General features: G+C 44.5%; 3 protein-coding genes across 3 annotated transcripts; 1 reads left to right on the forward strand and 2 right to left on the reverse strand.

The window, feature by feature from the left end:
• Positions 1 to 445: 445 nt before the first annotated feature.
• Positions 446 to 1,879, reverse strand: LOC146633231 (piggyBac transposable element-derived protein 4). Its single transcript, XM_085352918.1, has one exon. The coding sequence runs from the start codon at positions 1,877 to 1,879 to the stop codon at positions 446 to 448; it is 1,434 nt and encodes a 477-aa protein (XP_085209044.1).
• A 2,664-nt stretch (positions 1,880 to 4,543) lies between these two features.
• hmox1a (heme oxygenase 1a) lies at positions 4,544 to 6,028 on the forward strand. Its single transcript, XM_085351406.1, has 6 exons — positions 4,544 to 4,597; positions 4,674 to 4,723; positions 4,828 to 4,939; positions 5,034 to 5,249; positions 5,338 to 5,610; positions 5,785 to 6,028. The coding sequence occupies exons 2-6, from the start codon at positions 4,674 to 4,676 to the stop codon at positions 5,947 to 5,949; spliced, it is 816 nt and encodes a 271-aa protein (XP_085207532.1). The 5' UTR covers positions 4,544 to 4,597; the 3' UTR covers positions 5,950 to 6,028.
• An 883-nt stretch (positions 6,029 to 6,911) lies between these two features.
• Positions 6,912 to 11,329, reverse strand: mcm5 (minichromosome maintenance complex component 5). Its single transcript, XM_085351392.1, has 16 exons — positions 11,157 to 11,329; positions 10,300 to 10,426; positions 10,083 to 10,211; positions 9,817 to 9,989; positions 9,579 to 9,734; positions 9,332 to 9,495; positions 9,072 to 9,243; positions 8,870 to 8,981; positions 8,636 to 8,779; positions 8,451 to 8,516; positions 8,192 to 8,368; positions 7,992 to 8,104; positions 7,764 to 7,892; positions 7,511 to 7,653; positions 7,223 to 7,350; positions 6,912 to 7,013 (listed from the first exon to the last, which is right to left on the reverse strand). The coding sequence occupies exons 1-16, from the start codon at positions 11,327 to 11,329 to the stop codon at positions 6,912 to 6,914; spliced, it is 2,208 nt and encodes a 735-aa protein (XP_085207518.1).
• Between the last annotated feature and the right edge of the window lie 4,778 nt (positions 11,330 to 16,107).

The raw sequence follows: 16,107 nt of genomic DNA on the forward strand, positions 1-16,107 counted from the left end.
CTGGTAATTTAGGGCAGCTGTGGCATAAGCCTTACATTGGGTGGTCTTATAAATTTAAGCACTGCTTATCTGTTGATTTATATATTTTAAAATTTCAAAATAACATGTATAGTTTTTAGATAATTGATATGATTGTATATTTAAAAACAAGTTAATATAGAAATACTTAAAAAATTTCAGCTATGTGTAATCAATATTACCTCTGTGGCTGGTTTAATCAATATTACTGTATATAAACATTTTGGGAAACTATGTGTGCTGCCGTGCATAAAGACCAACAACCAAGCATCTACTGAAAGTGAGAAAACTTTATTTCAGAACACAAAATTAAAGAACGTGAGTTGTTTTTTAAGGGTAAAAAAGCAATCCAAGAAACAGAGAAATAACTGTTTACACTGATTTCACATAAGTCCTTCCTTCCTGCTTTTTTTTTTTAATCTCGACATTATTCGTGCCACGCCTCGAAGCAGTTCCTGTCTGCAATAAGACACAGGGCCACATCGCACTCCCTACACTTCCAGGGGGTAGACTGATATTCCTTCTTTATCAGCCTGCACTGCACGCAGGTCCTTCGTCCGTACGAGGCCCTCTTGCTTGCATCGGGTTGGTTGGAGATCGGCACGGGGAGGTGGCCACTCGGGCCTTTGGTAGGGGGGACGGCGACTGTTACGCCACACAGCTGGGCAGTCAGCTCCTCCAGGAAGGCCCTGTGAGTCATGGGTTCCTCGTGTTTCTCTCTGCAGAGCTCCTTGTGAAGCAGGAAGCTGTTGGTGGCTGCAATCTCCAGGAAGTGTAAGAACAGTAAACGGTACCAGCGTGATGTTTTGTGGTGTACAGAGTAGGATTGTGTCAACTGTTCTAACATATCAGCACCTCCCATGTACTTGTTATATTCCATGACAGGTGTCGGGCATGGAATGAATCCGACGGTCGACTTGCCATCCTCACTTTTCACTCTCCTCTCCACGGTGTGTCCAGAGAACGCCTGGTGGACTGTAGAGCAGATGCTGACCTCACAGAAGTCCTTCCACTTCACATAAACCACAGGAGGTTCGCGGATCCACCTCAGGGTGCCTTTGGGATCCTTTTTTGTCAGAGCATTTGAATGTGTGGTTGGGCAGCCTCTCCTGTTGTCTCTGTATGTTCCACACGCTCCAACATTGAGGCTCAGCAGGTCTCTAAAGAGTTTTGGACTGGTGTAGAAACTGTCCAGAAACAGGTTATAACCACTGCCCAGGTGTGCAGACTTTATCAGGGTCATAACAGAGTCGTATGCAAGCCCAGTGCCTGACTCAAACCGTGACTTTCCAGTGTACACAGCAAAGTCCAAGATGTAACCGTTGCTGCTGTCAGACAGAACAAAGAGTTTGAAACCCAACTTGTTTGGTTTTGCTGTCCCTTTCTGAATCATTCCAGCGTGGTTCTTCCTCACTATTGTCCTCTCATCAATCAGAAGCTTCTGCCTAGGGTGGTAAAACGTATTGCAGGCGTGTTTGATGGTGTCCATTAGGGGGTTTAATCGAAACAGATGGTCGTATTGCGGCGTTCCTTTCTGCCTGTCATTCTCAACATCTTCCTCGGGATCACTCATGTGGATGTTCCAAGATATCACCCGATACCTGTCCTGTGACATGACGTCAGCTGGAAACAGCACACTGAATATCGTGTTCTTTTTCCAGTAGTCACAGATGTTATCCAGTTTCACCAGTGAAAAGAAGAAAGTGAGTCCGACATAATTTAGGAACTCTGGGACGTCGAGGTCAGCCCATGAATACTTTTTGCCTTTTCCAATGTTTTTGGCTGCTTGTTTGTTTGTGTTCTCACAAAGAGTTGAAATGGCTTCATTGCTGAGAAACAGCTTGAAGAGGTCCAGCGGCATGTGTTTGTTGTTTGAATTCAATTGATGTCCGGGTGGTCGGGCTGGGACGAACCTGTTAGGCGGCGGACAAATGTCTGGATCGTTCTCTGTTTTCCAGGATTTGGCTGTTGAATGTGGAGATCTTTTTCTTTTATGGCCTCTCGTTACACTGAGTGAAGAACCGTCTTCTTCACAATAAGCAGAGTGGTTGGCATCTTCTTCACCAGAGGTGCAAGGCTCTGTGTGCCCATCCTGTTGATCATCATAACTGAAAGAAACAGAATAAGTATTATGGTCATTTATCTCAGGCCAGTGTTTTTGTGGTTCAAATGTTTCGCAGTATAAACTATAAAGAATGGTTGAAATTGCCTGATGCTGTTCCTCCAACCCATCCAGACTTAAACCTGTAGTGTAGGTTTGCTTATATCCTGTGCCTGGAAGGCCCCATCCCCCACAAGAATGTGTACTATGAAGACTATGGCTAAAACCCTAACCCCCACCGTCCCACCCACCCACAGACACACACACACAGTGTGACCAGATAAAGTCCAAAGGTGCAAGTAAAGAACATAGCACTCATTTCATCAGTTCATTTCACTGACCCAAACCCCTAAAATACACCTACACAATTAAGCATATGTTGATCTACTGCCATCAACTGTGTTATAACCACTTAAAAACTTCATTTTATTATTTATTCCTGCCACACGTCACGTGTCATACCATACTTACATATTATGCCATTTCTACTCCTCATTTATGTATTCATGAGTTTTCTCCAAGTGCAAAAATCTGTCCTGTGCATTATCATGCAATCACAGCTCTCTCTGAATATATTAACGTACTTTAAAAAATATATTTTTAAATATTTTATATGGCTGGCTTACGGTCTGCAGGTTTTTATACCTGCAGTCTTGCTCTAAACACCATCAAACTCTGCCCGTACTAAAGCTGCATTAGCTTGTAAATACAGTATACTTACTCTTCCGCTGGATCGAGCCCCTCGTCGTAAGCTAGTTCGTCCTCCGTGAGGAAACTTTCTGCGCCAGACTCTCCTTCGTCCTCGCTTTCAAGCAGTTCAGGAGCAGCTTCGTCGTCGGAAGCCATCGTAGCCATCCAGGATTTTTTTTTTTAAAAGACACAACTCCTCGCGTGAAGAGAGTCTTTGGCGTCACGAAAGTGAAGTAGTTATTGTTTCCTCTTCGTTTTTTCTCTTTTTTTCTTCTGCGCAGTTATTGGCGGTAAATTTTCAATTGGCAGGGACTGCTTTGTTCTGACATCACTTCCGGTAAAGTTCCCTAAAAAAACGGTACAGATGTTTTGTTCTCGGCTAAAACAGCTTTTAGTCAGCAGTTCACTACTTTATATGTCTGTGTGTAATACATCCAAATGGAAAGTTCTCCCTTTAAATTATTAAAACTAATTTATCTTTCTGAAATAACTTAATTTACTTTAAAATGTATTTTTAATTATTTCTAGGCAACGTTTTGCCAAATTTTGTTCATTGTCATTGAGTGGTCATATAGAGCGATGCAGTTCTGCTAGCTTTTGATTGGGTAGCGGACGTCATGGATAAGAAGATACTCATATGTGCGAAAGTTTGCTTGTTGTCTTTGCTTTCAGCCTTGAATTTTAATGTTTTAGAGCTACCAAATATCCACAGAGCTTAGTTTCCTGTTTAAATACAACCTCATCTGTATATATTGATGAAACATCGAAGCAAAGATTTAAAATTTATATTTCTCACGTCATAAGATATATTGCCACTCATTTTTTGCTTGTAACAAAGTGTCTACAGATACAATTTCAAAGCTGTCTGTGTTATGCAGATGCAAAAATGGTTCACAGTTTGAGCTAGATGCTCAAATCTTTAAGGTATCAGTGTTAAGTTGCTTACTTTAAAAAAAAGAAAATCCTCTGAATACAGTCAGGTAACAGGACTGGACTGAAAATAAGTGAAAAAGCAGACAATGTGTAAAGAAGAACAGCTTTTAAAGACCTGCAGAAAGCCTGGAGAACTACTGAAATAATACTAAGAAAGTCTGTCTCCTTGGAAGTAAAGTGGTTTTGCACAGTAGTGTATAAAGCTTGATTGTGCCTTTCAGTGTTGTAGCTATACAAGAGTTACTACACACTTTTTACATGAACAAATTACAAAAATGTACTTCTAAACTATTAGAAGTTATACAGCCAGCAGATTTTTTCAGGGGGCCCTTATATTGCGAGGCAAACTTGGAGCCAATAAGCTCCTCGTCTTTTTGGGGCTTCTTGGTGTAGCTTCTTGTGACATTAAGTTCAAAACCTCTTGTTCTGTCCCCTGTTAATAGATGTTTTTTTAAATGGAAAAAAAAAAAAACAACTACAAAAAAAATGCTAACAATTGACAGATAATAGCTACAGGTTTTGAGAATACATTACATGCTACTTTGTTTCTCCATAAGGACTCTGTAGCCACATGTAGCCAAAGCCAGCTCAAACATGATTCAAGAAAATAAGCTTTAATGCCTCGTCATGTTTTCTGATATTGCTGCTGTGTCCACATCTCCCCTGTCATGTGAAGCATGACTCAGCAATCACACTTCTCATTTGACTCAGCAGCTGGAGCTTCACAGCTGTATATAAGAGGAGGGAGGGAGCTGAGAGGCCATGCACTGAGGAGCAACCGTTCAGAGGAACTGACCGGACACGCTGACAGCCGCCAGCTCTAAGGATCGAAGACTCAACTACACTTTACTGAATGTGAGTGAAATGCATTATATATGTATACTCTTACATTTTGTGTACCTATACTAAACCAATGAAACCATTTGAACAGATGGACACGATGAAGAGTGCGAGAAAGAATGAGACAGGAGAAGTCGGCAGGTATGGGAGATCACTTTACTGGAAATTCGCAGCTTTTGCACTTAAAGACATTTTAGGACATGTTGAATGATTGCTCCCTTTCTGTGTTTCCCTTCTGGCCTCAGCGATTTATCAGAGCAGATTAAAGCAGCCACTAAGGACAACCACGTGAGGGCTGAAAACACACAGCTGATGCTGAGTTACCAAAAGGGAGAGATCACTCTGGTTCAGTATAAGGTGAAGTGTGCACAGTGGCTGGATACACAAACCACTTTCTGTTCCTTTTCTTTTTTTTCTTATAAGTGGATGTCTATCTTTATGCGTCTTTTAGGTCCTGCTGTGCTCCCTCTACGAGATCTACAGGGCTCTGGAAGATGAGATGGACAGGAATGCTTCCGATCCAGCCGTTGCACCAATTTACTTCCCTCAGGAGCTTTCCCGTGTGGAATCACTGGAAAGAGACCTGGAGCATTTCTTTGGATCAGAGTGGAGGAAGAGAGTGATCGTCCCTGCAGCCACACAGAGATACGGCCAGAGACTGCGACAGGTGAGCACCGCGTTTTGACGTGATTCATGATTCATAACTCAGAGTGCACAAGAACCAGCGCAACACTTCCCCCTTCTTACATTCTCAGATCGGCAGAGAGAACCCAGAGCTTCTAGTGGCCCACGCCTACACTCGCTACCTCGGTGATCTCTCAGGGGGACAAGTGCTGGGAAAGATTACCCAGAAATCTCTCGGTCTGAGCAGCAAAGAGGGGCTTTCCTTCTTCCACTTCCCCGGTGTGAGCAGCCCCAACCGTTTCAAGCAGCTGTACAGGAGCCGGATGAACAGCATCGAGCTGACGGAGAAGGAGAAGGCCGCGGTGCTGGAGGAGGCCGTGCAGGCCTTTGAGCTGAACATACAGGTGAGAGACCTCAGGACGAATTTTTCTGTGCAAGCCCTGACCAAAAATGACACCAAGAATTGCTCCACAGTTCTCAGTGAACTCAGCTGAAAGAGGAACTGAAGCTAATGCATGTAGAGCCAAAATGCTGCCAACACGCTAATCCCTTTTTTTTAACCCCTTGTTTCCTCGTAGGTTTTTGATGACTTGCAGAAAATGCTGAGTGTTGCAACAGAAACTGCGGACCAGCACAAAGACAGATCCCCAGCGGCCGTCCTCCCGTCGTCATCCATCGTACAGTTCACCGTGGGACTGTGTGTTGCGCTGGCCACTATTGGAGTGGGAATGTATGCTTTGTAGGCTCTACCTGTACTTATACTGGTTGTGAATCATAGATTGTACATAAGACATGGCTTTAGCTTCTGGGTTTGAAAAATGAAGGCAAACAGGAGAATACGTATGAATGATTTTAAAAGGAAGTCTTGAAGGTTCATGGTCTCAATCACCAGTTTAAGGCATACAGATAAAGATGAAAAGAGCTATTGTTACATCACCTAGTTGTTCCTCTTGGAATTCTCTTAATTTAAAAAAATGACTCAATTTTCTTCTGAATATGACCTCAAACCAGTGATCAGGACCACAGAAAAGTCCGGAAAGTGTTTAGCAAAGTCATGAAAGGTTGTTTGTGTCGCCCCCTGGTGGTGACTGAAGAGATTGTAGTTTTAAAAGGTGCTTCCACCTTGGCTTCACATTCCAAACCCAGAAGCTACAACCATATTTTGCACCGTCGATGGTTCTTGCAGAATATAAATTACATTTTGTGATGTTGCAAGACTTGAGGCGTCACTAACCAGTGAGTGGGATTACAAAGGCTCCATCCATCTTTTATATACAGTGTGTGACATGCACATTTTGCACTTTACTCAGTTTGGCTCTGAAAGAGAAATCGTGACTGACAATCTGTCAACTCCAAGCCAAAGCAGTGATTTTACTTGTCATTTGTGTATATTCATCAAATCGTGTCTCTGTTTATGATCTGTTTAATAAAAAAAAAAAGAAATACTCTCAACATTTTAATGTGAATTTCAATACTTTATTGTTATTTATTTTTTTAAACACGGTATGCAGACATTAAGTAACATCTTTAGCTTGATACAAAGCACTAGGACCATCTTAGCAGTGACTCTTCATCCACCCTGTTGGCATGCATCCTGCTGTACAGAGCTACAGCTGAGATGAGACACTATTCTGGCAAACATAACACCACAAATGAAAACTATTTACAACAACAACAATATGGTTATCTCATAGAGCACTTTTCTCTACTTGACTCTGTAGAGCACTTTTCTCTGCATGCGGTGCTGAAGCTCCCCCCTCCTTAACATCAGGTGGAGGACTTTGTAGATGGCGTGCTCTGGATATTTCTGCAGGAAGGACAGAAAGAGGTCACTAACAGGACCCAGACCAAAACTGATTCTTTTGTCAGGCATGTAAAAAATGTTTCTGAGGTCTGTTTTTACATGACTGGCAAAAGAGAAATGAACACTATTCCTGTAATCATCCCAATGGAACACGAAACACAAGCTGGGCACAGAGTCAAATCACTGTTGTGTCCCCAGGTTGATATTCTCACCTGTTTGGTGAAGTCCTGTATGATGCTGTGCTCTGACACTTGCGAGCCGATGGCGAAGCGTCTCTTCAGCTGCTTCTCGATGCGAGAGATCATTTCCTGGTCCTCCTGAGAAGTGAAGCCTTCCGCTCCTGGACACAAAATGTGGTTGGCATGCTTAGCTGAGGCTTAACACTTGGCTTCCAGCAAATTAAAAACAAAAACAAAAGATTCTTTAATGGGATAGCTAATATGGTTCAGTTTAATGAGGTAGATCTATCCACTAGACCCAAAAACATGACCAACGCCCACCTGAAAGGCTGCCAGACAGTGCAGCGTCCAGCGTGGAAACCTGGAAGAGCCTCAGGGCCTCATCCACCTCCTCTTCTCCAGCCACCGCCTGCAGCTTCATCTTAGCCAGCGACTCTGCGATGCGCACGACGGCCTCCAGCTGCCTGAAAACCCGAAACATCAGACAGACGATGAAGCGAGAAGATCCAAGTACTTAAGCTGGGGTAAAAAGACGCATTTACATGATCATTTATTAAAATAAATAAAAATCTACCTGACTGTGATGGGGATGGAGGCTCTTTTGTCGCTCTCCCTCTCGTGCTCTCGTGCTCCGCTCCTCATCACCACGTATCTGTTTTTTAGCTTCTCAGCAGCTGCAGCAGACAGCCGAGGACCACACTTACTGTAAATGGGCAAATTATTATTATTATTATTTATTTTTTAAACTAAGTACATGACAGTGTGTGCGATCAAACTAATATATGAACTCCAGGACACTTACGTTCTTGCATAAGCGATGTATTTCTTAAATGTGGTCAGCGGGATCTCGCCCTCGACACCCTCGGTCTGCGTCTGCGCGCTGAGGTGGACGTTCATCACGTGGCGAGCCAGCGTCTGTAAACAGACGCGTTCAAACAGTTACACTCTGTAACAGCTCCAACCACACGAGGGTTTAACGCCGCAGACCTTCGGCCTCCTTACCATGTCTCTCTGCTGGTCGTGCTGGTCCTTGATGATGAAGATCATATCGAAACGGGACAGGATGGTGGGCATGAAGTCGATGTTGTCTTCGCCCTTTGTGTCGTCCCAGCGGCCGTACACGGAGTTGGCTGCTGCCAGCACAGAGCAGCGAGAGTTCAGGGTGGTGGTGATGCCAGCCTGGGAGGAGAGCCCACGTGTTAGCTTGCCTTCAACACAGCGACTGCATTTTACTTTCCTTAAATGCACAAAGAGGCGATACCTTAGCGATGGAGATGGTCTGCTGCTCCATGGCCTCGTGGATCGCCACTCTGTCATCCTCTCTCATCTGGACAACAAACACAGTGTTATCTTTAATAATGAGGCCGGAGATCAACTGATAGTTTATTTTGTGCCAAGTTTGAATTCTTGTTTGCAACTTAGCAACTTGTGCTGCTTCGTTTTTACCTTGTCAAACTCGTCGATGCACACGACCCCGCCGTCGGCCAGCACCATGGCTCCCCCCTCCATGATGAATCCTCGGGTGCTGGGGTCCCTGAGCACGGAGGCAGTCAGACCGGCCGCGCTGCTGCCCTTACCGGAGGTGTAGACCTACAGGGGACAGAGTCGAGGTTCAGGATCAGTGTGAGGGGTTTACACCGGATTTGTCATAGTGACGACAATCCATTCAGGATTACTTACCCCGATGGGCGAGCATCTCTCAACAAACTTCAGCAGCTGAGACTTGGCTGTGCCGGGATCACCCAGCATCAGCAGGTTGATGTCACCTCTACGAGTGAGACCATCAGGCAGCCTGCAGAGGACAGAAAACGAAAGCACTGCTGGGTAAGTCAGGGACTTTTACAATAAAGGTGGGTATCTATGTATTGCGCTTAAAGCTCACCTCTTTCTTGAACCTCCAAACAGCAGACAGGTAATGGCCTTTTTCACATCATCGCTGCCATAGATGGATGGCGCTATAGACTGTGACAGAGAGTTGTAGACGTTAGGAGAAGCAGCCAGTGCCCTCAGTTCCTCCTCTTCCTGTGGGGAGACGGATCCAGTGGCACCACGGCCTAAAAAAGGAAAAAATATCCACACTTAAAGCCAGCTCTGCTCGCCTGAAACGCATCACACCCATGTCTTAATGCAAAACCTCTTCACCTGCGCCTTCTGTGTCCACCTGGATACCGACCACTCGCAGATAGGACGCACGAATACCCACGCCAACCCCTCTCTCTTTGCCTTTGGGTGCAGCCATCTTTTTGATGGAGTAAATACCCATGATGGTCACCCTGTTTCCTGGGACCACGCGGTCACACAGATACCTGAGAGACAGGTGGGAAAAAGCACGAGTGTAAAAGCAGCACAGCAGCAGAAAAAGCTCAGTGTCAGTCACACAGGTGCTTACCTGTCGCAGTAGAGCTGCAGGTGACGGGGCATCTCTCCGTGCGGTACAGCATCCGGGGACTCCTGCAGGCGAAGTGTCTGGAAGTCGACGCAAACGCAGCGGTCTGGGATGATGAAGTAAGGGTCCACAGGACACTTTACCCTGCCAGCACTCTCACTGAGAAAAGAGGGAGCCTCGTTAAAGGTGATTCTGGGTGAGGAACTCGAGCGGAGGGACGTTACCCCATCATAATACTCACGAGTTGCACTTGCGCGGCAGGGCATAACCCTGCAGCCCTGGAGGCAGGGGGATGTTGGGGATGACGGCGCGGCAGCCGCGACACTGCAGACACACCTTGGTGGCCTTGGCTTTGACCGCCGTGGCAGAGATGATGATGCCGTGCACCTTCACCAGACGAGACACCTGCTCAGACTGCAGTGGACAGAAAAAGAAAAAAACAAGAAAAAGTGTGATCAACCTGTCAGTAACTCCTACAGTATGACACACAAAGAGGCCTGAGAGTACCTTGAGGCTGCGGATGGATGCGTGATGAGCGTCGCTCTTCAACGTGACCTGGATGTCCTGCACAGCCTCTTCCCCGACAGGCCGGGGACGGGTCACCTCATCAGCCACCTCCTTTGCGGCTTCCTCCAGCTGTAAATTAAAAGCAGACCTTCAGACAAATGCGTCGGACAGATGGATCGCCCACCGGGACGGAGTTTGTGCGGTGTGACATGCTCACCAGAGGCAGGTTCTCAGTCGGCAGCTTGTAAAGACAGTCTGACAGATCCTCATCGAAGCTGGCGAGGTCCTCCATCTCCACCTCCAGCCAGTACTCTCCCAAGGTGTAGTGTCGCTTCAGCTCATCTCTAGTTGAATTTAGGTACAAGTGAAAATAATGCAAATTCATAGGCTGGGTGAGCCCAAAATTGGCACATTTAGAGCTTTAATGGCAAATGATTCAGATGCTTCACAAAAGGATCACAAATATAACTACTGTTGGTCTCTACATGTTATGAAGCTCAAGACGTGCTAGAGCAGGGATGTCAAACTCATCAGCCACATACATCCTACTTTAATCTTAAGTTGGCCAGAGCAGTTTCCCTTTTCCCCTTTTTTTATCATTGATCCACTGTAAAACAAAACCAGATAGTAGACAGAAAAGTTCAATTTAGTCATTTAACTGTTTAGCTATTACTTTGGTATAGAATGGATGACCATGGGGGAGGTCTTTATTCACAAGAAAAGCTGTAAAACTGATAAAAAAATATAGTTAAAAGTCCAACATTTACACACTCCTTCACATTTTCCAAAGCCTTTCCTTGGGCTACACTGGAGTCTTCGTCGGGCCGATTTTGGCCCTCGGGCCTTATGTTTAACACCTCTGTGCTAGAGTCTACATTTTCCACAAATTCAGCAGCCCCTGTATTTAGGCCTCCTGCCAGACTAATGAGCACTTTAAAAAAAATAATCTCAACAGTAACTTTGTAACAAAGACAGTTCTTATTAGCTATATTACCCATATTGAGATCAGATCCTGAACACTCAGGGTGCGGCTGTGTAACAAACAACAGCACGGTGCGATCGCTGTTACCGTACCTGTATTTATAGGTGAAGCCGGTGCGGTCGGTCCCCACTCTGAATTGTCGCAAGAACTCACGGAACCGCTTCTTGATCTGGATCCGCTTCTGTCCACCTTCGTCCCCGCCGGGGCCCTCTCCACCTCCGAAGCTGTCACTGTAGTACACTCCTGGGTCGTCAAAGCCAGACATGCTGAATGAACCAGGTCGCAAAAGACACGAAGAAAGCGGAGTGTAAGGAAGCAAACCCAGACAAAAACAACTTTTTCTTCTTAGTAAGAACTAAGCAGGACGTAAGGTGCCGCACACAAAGCCTCCTTGCGGCGTCTCTTTCGCGGGAAAAACTGAACTCCTTCCCTTCACTTTCCCGCGAGCCGCCTCTGCGTGGCGTCATCTCCGGCACTCTGATTGGCTGATAGGAAAGGCCGTGCATAGCTATTGGTCGGCGTGGCTCCTCGGAGGTGGGTTGTCAAAGTAAAGGTGGAGCTTGTGAGCACTGATGGCGCGAAAAAGACAGCAGGAGGAGGGTAGAGGGAAGCGTGGGGAGCAGGGGCGGAGCGTGGGGGTGGCTTACTGGGCTTAAGCCCGGGTTGTTTTGTCAGAAGCCCGGGGTCTTTTGGAGTGTAATTTTTTCATAGTTAGATGCCTGGCTGACAACTGTATAAAACAAAAAGTAAACACAATATTCGAAGCACGTAGTGCACACTGTGGGAATTTACGACTGTGCGTGAATCCCCCCTGATATTGGTATGATCCGAGCTCAGGCATTAAGCGACTGAGCGAGAGGGCGGGGCAGCAGAAATCGCGCTGTAATATCCAGTTAACTGTTCACATTTGTACTCTGTTTTTCCATTTATTATATTTTTTTTCATTAATTTGTCTGAAAAAAAGATCCACGTAGTAACCAAAGAGAGCCTAAATCAATGGTCTCTAATAGCAGCCAAATTATAAGAGCTTTCATTAGTGATGGTGAGATGAAGCCTTGTGATGAACTGAAGCTTTCCATCCAACTGGTCGACTCATGGTTCGAAGCACTGTGACGATTCATTGGCTCTACTGCGCCATCAAGTGGACGATTAAAGTCAGATAGGCTCAATGATTATAATGATGTGATGTGTAAACCTCTAAACTTAATAAATAAATTGTTTTCATGGTTATTTATCCCGAATATTGTCTCAGTATGTCTGATACAAAAGAGAAAGTGGAAACTATTAGGACAGAGTTTTGGTATGATTGTGTAACAACCATCATGGTTGTAAACCGCCATGAGTCTCCCATCAAAGTCAAACTTATAGACTTTGGCCTCGCATGTCCTGCGTCTGCAGTGATGCCTGGTGACTGTGTGGGAATGGTTGGTTATTGTGCACCGGAGGTTATGCTTGGCCTTCCTTATAACGAAGCAAGTGACATGTGGTCTCTGGGGCTGGTGGCTGTGGAGCTTGCTACAGGGGTGCCACTCTACCCTTCAGAGAATGACTATGATTATCTGAAATTCATCATAGAGACTCAGGGTCAGCCACCAGATCATGTGCTAGTCTCTGGCGTGTACACTGAAAACTATTTCATTGGAGACAAATACAAGCAACAGCGCTGGACATTTAAGACGGAAGAACAATTTAAAGGCTCTGTTCCAGGGACAGGACATGAATCCCTGGAGACAAGATACATAATACTTACACGTCTGGATGACCTCGAACAAATAATGATGTTTAGACGAGGACCAGAAGCTGGCCAACGCTTATTTGTCAGCCTAATTAAAGAGATGTTGGCCTTGGATGCACACCAGCGGATAACACCCTCTCAGGTTCTCCGGCATCCCTTTTTCAGCCCTGGCCTCTCTAACAGGTTCCCATGTATCAACATTGAAAGACCATACTGAATCAGTCTCCAGCATGGCATCTTCCACCCTGGACAAAAGTGATAAAAACACAAACTGGGGTTGGAAAATGACATTAACAGCAAATTATACTGCAAAAATTAATTAAGCTGCTGCAATAATGATCACTTTGGCTTTTTTTTTTAAATTTTCACTCCCCCCACCCCAACCAGTCGTGGCAGAGGGCTGTCCCTTCCTGAGCCTGGCTCTGTTGAAGGTTTCTTCCTTTTTAAAGGGAGTTTTTCCTTCCCACTGTTGCTAAATGCTTGCTCATAGGGAAATCTTCTGATTGTTGGAGTGGCTAAAACTCTAGGGGAAGTAGCAATTCTTGTGAAAATTAAAAAAAGAAAGCCTACCAATCTTCAAAGCGCAGCAGCGGACACCTTACCATCACATCAGTCCTTCAATCAGACCTAAAACACCACGTTTACAGAAATAAATTCCATACAAATTGGAAATAAATTGTGTAATAATTGTTGTTTTTGATTGTTTATAAATATATAGTGCTACCCTTCAGCCTCCTAGTAGACATACCTGTATTATAAATGTAAAACTCCTCTGATTTTCAGAAAGGTTGACCTCTGACCTTGAAGTCAAGGTCACTGAGATTTTCAGTAGATGCAACCATGGTATTGACTTGAAAATTCTACACTATCAAAGACTTAGGTGCCCACAGCATCTCGCCATATACAAAAGATTAAAAGGTGTTTTTTCTAGGCTTTTATAAAGATTACAAAACACAAATAACAAAAATGACAATGCTATTTTGATGTTTTCTAATGTAGCGCAAAAAATGAAACAAACCCTAAAATTAATAAATAAAGCAATTTTTTTTAATCTTAAACTACTGGATAACAGCTCTTTTCTAATAACATTGAAGATGCTGTTTAACTGCTTTTCAGCAGTAGTGCCCTACTAATTAAAGACTCAGCATCACGCCTCTGTGCTGGGTCAGGCCACAGGACTTCATCCACATTACATGCTATGGGCTCTCTTGCAAGGCAGCGAGGAAAGAATCGTTTAGCATGCCGAATCCAGCTCTGGCAAGATTCCACTGCTATCTCACCACAAGCTCCATTCAATGCTTGAAGTAGATTTTCCTGTAAGGGTTTCGGTCTTATACTTTCAATCTCCATGCTGAGAAAAACTCCTCAATAGGGTTCAAAAAGGGAGATTGCGGTGGAAGAAACACATTGATAAAATGCTGTTCATTGTGAAACCAATTGCATATTCTTGGACTTCGGTGAAAGCTCACATTGGCCCAAATGATATGGGATGCTCTGCCTGCTCGCGATCTCTCTAATCAAGCAAAGCATCCCGTAGACCATCTGGGAATGTTACTATAAGTTCATTGTTGTACAGCCCAACAGTAACATGACTGTGGAGAACCCCATAGCTGCTGATGGCAGCACAGATACCGTAGTTACAGTTCCACCACGCTGGCCAGGCAGTTCAATAATGGCACGTTGACCTACGACATTGCGACCTTTTCTTCTCCTTTTTGCTAGATTCAACATGTATGTTGTCTTTTACATTCTCTTGCTGCATTTCACGCAGTCAAATTGCATTATTCTGATGGACCATATCCACAATAAGTGTCTCCTGGTGTGAGCACCCTCATGTGGCCTTCCTTCAATTCTAAACAAAATACCAAAATACCATAAGTATACTTGTATACATAGCACATGTATACATTATACTATTTCATTTACAGAACTAAAATTAGTTTGTTGTGTAAAGAGAATCTTTGAGCTTGACTCAATGGTTAGGCCTCATGAATACATCTTCATGGATGAAGCTGTATTCAGTCTAGCAAAAAGCAGAAGAAGAGGTTGCAACATGTGTTTTAAATTTTGAGTGGTAGTGTGTTAATGATGAAAACAGTGTGTTAGTTCTGTAGCCTGTGTGCACCATTCTGGGTACAAGTGTTAGGCTGCCAGGGTCGTCGACCCAGTGTTTTGTGTTTTTGGTTCTTTGATTTTGTTTATTTCATTATATTCTAGCTTTGCCTTATAGGTCATAGGATTATTCTTAGTTTAGGTTATTTGTGTGGGTTTTGTTAGAGTTTTAGTGTTCTGGTTTTCTGTCTGTGATCCATAGTTGCTGTCTCCCCTGTCTGCTGTATCCCTGTGTCAAGTCTGCATTTCTGTGTTATGTTTCCTGTTTTACTTTGAAGGTCCATGTCTTATGTTAATGTGTCTGGTTTTGCTTCCCCTGTCTCGTTAGGCCTGATTTGCCCCAGCTGTGTTTCCGTCCTGTTTCCCATTCCCTGATTGCTCCTCTGTGTATTTAAGCCCTGTGTTTCTCTGTGTCCATGTTGTGATCTACCATCATGTATGCGGTGTGGCCTGCCTGCGGCTACTTTCACACTGCAGGTGAGAACGCTCAAAGCGGTCCGCATGCGCTGTTACGTTCCCCTGGGGGGGGGGGGGGGTCTAGGCGGTGAGGGGGAAGTAACAAAAGTGACCGGGTCAGAAAAAGGAGTCAAGGAGGCGAAACAGTTTAAATAAAACAGTTTTATTGAAGTAAGTCAACTAAAAGAGACGGACAAGCCGTTATCACCATAAAACACAAACAAAACTCAGGCGTTGGTCAAATAAAGCAAAAAGTCAAAAGGAAAGCACAGCTCACTAGCTGGAAACCACAACACACAGCTCACTAGCTGGAAACACCACACAAAATGGCACTCTGGCCCAGAGCTCACCTTTCCCTGGGCTTAAATACTTTTAATTACTGATGTGAGTCAGCTGTGTTACAGGGAAAGGTGGCACCTCAGGCAGAAGAGGTGGTGGGACACGCCCACACAGGCACCTTCAGGAGGAGGCCCTGCTAGGGCCGTAACAGCGCAAAATCAGACGTCACACACAACGCGCTCTGTTTAGACCCAAACCAAACAGTATTGTTAGACTGATGGCTTTAATATAAAGACTTGTTTCGGACTTTACATTTCCCAATTTTGTTTTAAGTTATAAAGTTATTGTGCTATTTACATATGGCCTAATAATTATCCTTATTGCTGTTTTAGAGAGGAGCGGTGCTTCAAAGGATAGTTGCAGATTTCTGTCAGAATCTGCAGATTATACAGTACAAATAA

Source organism: Diplotaxodon limnothrissa, linkage group LG4 (assembly GCF_057381915.1).
Source record: "Diplotaxodon limnothrissa isolate DT_005_m linkage group LG4, D_limnothrissa_male_GT1.1, whole genome shotgun sequence".
NCBI classification, from domain to species: domain Eukaryota; kingdom Metazoa; phylum Chordata; class Actinopteri; order Cichliformes; family Cichlidae; genus Diplotaxodon; species Diplotaxodon limnothrissa.